The sequence below is a fragment of the Lathyrus oleraceus genome, chromosome 5, assembly GCF_024323335.1.
Source record: "Lathyrus oleraceus cultivar Zhongwan6 chromosome 5, CAAS_Psat_ZW6_1.0, whole genome shotgun sequence".
Classification (NCBI taxonomy): domain Eukaryota; kingdom Viridiplantae; phylum Streptophyta; class Magnoliopsida; order Fabales; family Fabaceae; genus Lathyrus; species Lathyrus oleraceus.
In genome coordinates, this window is record NC_066583.1 from 428,725,300 (window position 1) to 428,730,635 (window position 5,336).

The following is a 5,336-nucleotide window of genomic DNA, read 5'->3' on the forward strand; positions in this document are numbered from 1 at the left end:
TGTGTTGGCATAGGATTGGTGTTCACGTTCGGGCGTCTTGGAGTGAATGAGACAACTTTCACTTCGATCAAGTCTTGTACCCAGTTTTGAAATGCAAAACAATTCTCCAAGGTATGACCAGGTGCTCCCATGTGAAACTCACAATGGGCGTTAGCATCGTATCCGGGTGGGTATGGAAAAACAGTTGGTTTTAACTCTCTCAATGTCAGAATGCCTTCCTTTTGCAGATATGGGAATATCTGGCTATAAGGTACTGGTAGGGGATCAAGTTGCCTTCTTGGAGGTCTCGGCTTGAGTTGCCTTGGGGGCGCGGTATTTTGCTGATGATGATGTTGCTAATGTTGTGGTTGATACATTTGTTGTTGCTGCATTAGCTGTTGATAAGGTATGGGTACCACGGCGGCGACTTGACCATATGAAGCTTGTTGCTTCCCTTTATAGTTTCTGGATATGGCGTTTGTTTCACCTTCTCTTTTCTTTGGGAAGCCTCCATAATACTTCTTCGGTGCGCTAGGGGATGCCACAGCTCCTGGAATGTTTCCATCCCTCAACCCCTTCTCTATGCGATCTCCAATTGTGACTAGATGTGCAAAGTCGGACGCGGCACTACTCACCAATCTATCAAAGAATGGGTCCTTCAAGGTGTCTACAAATATTCCGGCCATTTCCTTTTCAGACAGTGGTGGCTCTACCTGAGCAGCCAACTCTCTCCATCGTTGGGTGTATTCTTTAAATCACTCACTTTCTTTCATAGCCATCCCTTGCAACTGCATTCGGTCGGGTGCCATATCTAAGTTGTATTTGTACTGACGGAGAAATGCGTCAGCCAAATCCTCCCAGCTTTGAATCCGCCCTTGTTCTAAGCTCATGTACCATCTCATAGATGCTCCACTTAGACTGTCTTGGAAACAGTGTACGAGTAGTTTGTCGTTTTCGGTATGAGCATCCATCTTTCTGAAGTACATTACCAGGTGACTTCTTGGACAAGTCTGTCCTTTGTATTTCTCGAAATCAGGAGTTTTAAATTTAGCCGGGATGACTAAATTTGATACCAAACACATGTTAATGGCAGAGGCACCAAAGATTTTGTTTCCTTCTATGGCTTTGATCTTCTTTTCCAAGGCACGGAGCCTATCTACAGCAGGATCTGGAAGTATCTTAGGCTTCGGTAGATCAGGCATATAAAAAGTATCGTACCGGTCATCTCCAATTTCGGATCCATGATGAGTAGATGTATCAGAAGGTTTTGCACGATCCCCATCTCATTTGCTTCCTACCGGTATCTGAACCAATCTCTTCTTGGTGGGGACGTAACCCTCGTAGACCTGGTGTGCTATCATTCCTTTTTGCCCTAGCTTCTTCCTCCTCAATCCTCTCTCTTTGAGAAATTGCGAGCATTGTCTCCAACAGTTGATCCATTTTCTCTTGGATCGTATTGATGTTTGTCCTCATGGTAATCTGGTTAGCCTCAACTTGTTCTAACATCATCTTGTAGTTGCTTCGCGTCTCGTATCGGTGTTGATTAGTCAGTGTGGCTGGATAAAGGGTAAAAAGGTTGGGTAAGTTTTTTTTTGAATTTTTATGAAGCGTGATGCATAATGAAGATGCGAATGTTATGCATATTTTATTTTCAGGGAATCATTCGAGTTTCATTAGTTGTTAGTAATTCGACAAAAACAAGGAATACTTAGAATAACAAAAATGGAGTAATTTTAAACATCATTCATTCAAGTACATAACATAGGGGTCCAGAAAAAGGTCATAGTTCAAAAATACACTTGTTAAAGGAAAAATATAAGACATAAGAAAATTAAACTGCTGGCTTTCTGGCTTGAAGCTCTTCTAGTTCCTCCTTGAATCTCTTCAGTAACCCTCTACAGAGCAGAATGAAACTGATTATGGCTGGAGGAGTGCTATCTTCCTTCAATTCTTCGACTGCGTCTCTTAACTTCCATGGTAATTCTTTAGTTGCCCAATTACAGAACCCCACTAGCCCATCGAGCTTTGCACGAAACTTATCCCTATCTCCTTGCAAGAAGTCTATGGTTTTCTTAAAGGATTCATAATCTTCAATCACATAGTCTCGCTCCTTCAACCATATAGAGTTGTCTTGGTGTATTGACTCTAGCTGGTTCTTCTAATAGCTGGCAGACTCTTTTGCGTCTCTTACTTCTCGACACTTCTCCTTCCATATCATGGGTGAAACCCTAGAAGCTTCGGTGGCTATGTTCTTGAGTCGGTGTTCCTGATCTACTTCAACCTTTGCATGACGAACAGAATTGGTGAGTTCTTTTATTTGAGCCACAAGTGTATCCATTATCGTCTTGTTTTCCTTTGTGGCTAGATGCCATCAACGCTCATTGTCTTGATATTCTTTATGAGTTCGTCGTAGTTGACCCTTAAATGTATCTAAATAATGGTCAGCTTGTTCTAATCCCACTTTGATCTTTTTCCTCTTATGCTCTTCCTTATTGAACTTTTCCACATGTGCTTGAAGTTGTGCCTCTTTTCTCTCAAGCTCCCACTTCATGGTGTTTTTCTCATTGATGGTTTGTTGGAGTTTTATCTGCAACTCTTCATTCTCTTTTTCTAACTTTGCCATGGTGGTCTTGAGTTCCTCCACTTCTTCAATAGGGACATGGGTGAGCTTAGGTTCAGGAAGAGGTATAGGTGTCCGAATGACAAATGGCATTTTGATCATCTCCACTCTTTCCTTTACCCACTGAAAATATGGTTCTTTTGTAATCCCATTTTCTCTCCCTAAATCAGCTTTCCCTTTTCGATTGACATTCTTCCAAGCCTATTTGATTCGTTGGAACAAGCTAGGATTTCAACCCCAAAGTCGAGTAACAAGAAAGCTTCCAAAGATTTTGCCTCTGGAGGACCTTCTATTGGGTAGCCAAGTTATCTGAGTGATAGAACCGGGTTAGCATTCACACATCCTTGAGTTCCAATAAGTGGTAGATTAGGGAAATCGCCACAGCTGAATATGATATCCATGTTGATGTATTCTTTGGAATACCAAGAGAGATCTTCAAATCAGAGTGATCCCAATCTCTGAGGCCAACTAACATCTGTCTGTTCAATCCAAGCACCTGCCTTTGGAAGATGTTCTATAAACCACTGATATAATAAAGGAGCACAACAAGCAATCATTCCCTTCTTCTTAGTGTACCTATGGCTTATGTAATAGTAAACATCAGCTAACAAGGTAGGTATTGGGTTTCTAGTAAGGAAAACACAAATAGTCGTCATGTCTACAAAACCATCCATATTTGGGAACAGGACGACGCCATAGATGGCTAACGCAATAGTAGAGTAACAAGCGTCCCAACTTTCTGCTTTTAATAGGGTATGAGCTCTTTCCAAGAGAAAACTTAGCGAAAATACTTTGGTATTCCCTTTGGTCTCTAGGTTAGCCTCTGCTTCCTTTTCCTCCATGTGAAGCGCGCTAGCAATGATCTCAAGGGGCAAAGATTCATCTATCCCTTCAAATAGTGGCTTGTTCTTCATAGGAATCCTAACAAGACGCTCAAATTCTTCTAACGTTGGTGCTAGTTGGAAGTCTTGGAGTGTGAAGCATCTTAAAGGTAGGTCATAGAATTGGCCCAAAGTGATTAAAGTTGTATAGTCCACTCGTTGGTTAAGGATGCTGAACAGATTGCCATAATTCTTCCCAAAGTTGATTTTGTATACCGGGTGCATCTGAGAGACCAAGTCACGTAAGCTCTTTAGATCGGGATCCTTGAACTTGAAAGAGTAAACGTTTCTTTTGCTTGATTCCATGTTTCCTGAATTCCTGCAACTCATGATACTTAGATTCCTTGGAAATAAAATAATATGAATGTTATGTTATGAATGATGTTATGTGTGCCACATATAGGTTAATGTACAGGTCGTGAGAGTGGGTATTCTTGGTTACTAAACAAAACCCTTTTGGGAGGATGCTAAAGGTAAAAGGTTCCCAAAGTCATCAATTACTATTTAGGAAAGTTATTGTCATGACGAAAACTCATCCGCCAATAACATCCCTAAACTGAGTCTCGTTTGGGTAAGGCTCTCGTATGGTCCCAAAGAGGAAGACTCCTAGTGGGTCCATACTACACAACTCTCGAGTCCAAGGTTCTAATAAGGTTCTCAGAGTCATAGATCGAGGTTGGGAATACCACTGTAAGGTAGTAATACGCTTAAGGGATCTCATCTGATTGGGGCTTTCGTATTAACCCAATAAGTCTGGGACTTTTTAGGTAGATACTACATAACCGCAGAATATAATGGGTTAAAAGGTCCCTAGAGTCATTGATCCAACTTGAGAATACTATCGTCGTGACGAAAACTCGTCGGGCAATAATATCTCAAGAGAATCTCCTCTAGGTGGGGTCTTCGTATCTTCCCAACAAGGAAGGCTCCTTGTGGGCGTCCACTACGCAACCACCAACTTAAACTTAGGGTTCTTCTCAGACTCGGGTAGAGAGCCTATCTCATAAAGCACCATTAACAGAAAGCCCCAAATAAGACATAGCCAATAAAATAATAATACAATAATTATGACAACATAACAATAACAGAATAAATAATAAACAGATTAACACACAATACATCAATTGAACTAAATTAGGCTTCACTCTCTTTTGCTTGGAGCCAGTCCCCAGCAGAGTCGCCATCTGCCGCGTCTCGAAAAATACGATTCCTCGCGATGGTCGCGGAAAAAATCACGTTCGAACAGAGTCGCCACCGAACTTTATTTATCCCAACAAAGGGATAGGAAAATATCGATAAAACCTTTAGGAAATGGAATAATGGTCGTCGCAACCATATTCGGGTTCGGGAGTTGATTACGCAAGGGGAAGGTATTAGCACCCTTCACGTCCGTTGTACTCAACGGGAACCTTTTAGTTCAATTTTGCGATTTGAGTGTTAACTTAGATTGTTTGTTTTCTTCGGGTTATAAATATATTAAAAATAGAACTGGATGGGAACCTCAGAAAGGGAAAGGGGAGGTTTTTTATTAGTGTGCTCGCGAAGATACAACAATCTCCTGCCTACGTATCCTTATGGTATAATAAGGAAATCAGAGCACTCGTAGTTCGGGGAACTACGGTTGGTTGGTGTCTTTTAGTGAACAACTATTTATATCGCGTTCTAAAGGCTAAACGTTGGCTTGTCTACTCTCGGTGGAGGCTTAAGCATTGGTTTGTTATGCGCATTAGAAAGGATTAAATAGTGTTCTTTCTGAAAAGAGTTTTGATCGCACGAGGGTGACAAGTTGGATTAATATGTTTGACGTTTTGTTTGATTGGTTTTGATCGCACGAGGGCGAGAAAGATATAGGTTTG

General features: G+C 41.3%; 2 protein-coding genes across 2 annotated transcripts; both read right to left on the reverse strand.

The window, feature by feature from the left end:
* Positions 1 to 335: 335 nt before the first annotated feature.
* Positions 336 to 1,181, reverse strand: LOC127081150 (uncharacterized). Its single transcript, XM_051021432.1, has 2 exons — positions 812 to 1,181; positions 336 to 727 (listed from the first exon to the last, which is right to left on the reverse strand). Exons 1-2 carry the CDS (start codon positions 1,179 to 1,181, stop codon positions 336 to 338), a joined length of 762 nt encoding a protein of 253 aa, XP_050877389.1.
* A 1,858-nt stretch (positions 1,182 to 3,039) lies between these two features.
* On the reverse strand, positions 3,040 to 3,786 carry LOC127081151 (uncharacterized). Its single transcript, XM_051021433.1, has one exon. It carries the CDS (start codon positions 3,784 to 3,786, stop codon positions 3,040 to 3,042), a length of 747 nt encoding a protein of 248 aa, XP_050877390.1.
* Between the last annotated feature and the right edge of the window lie 1,550 nt (positions 3,787 to 5,336).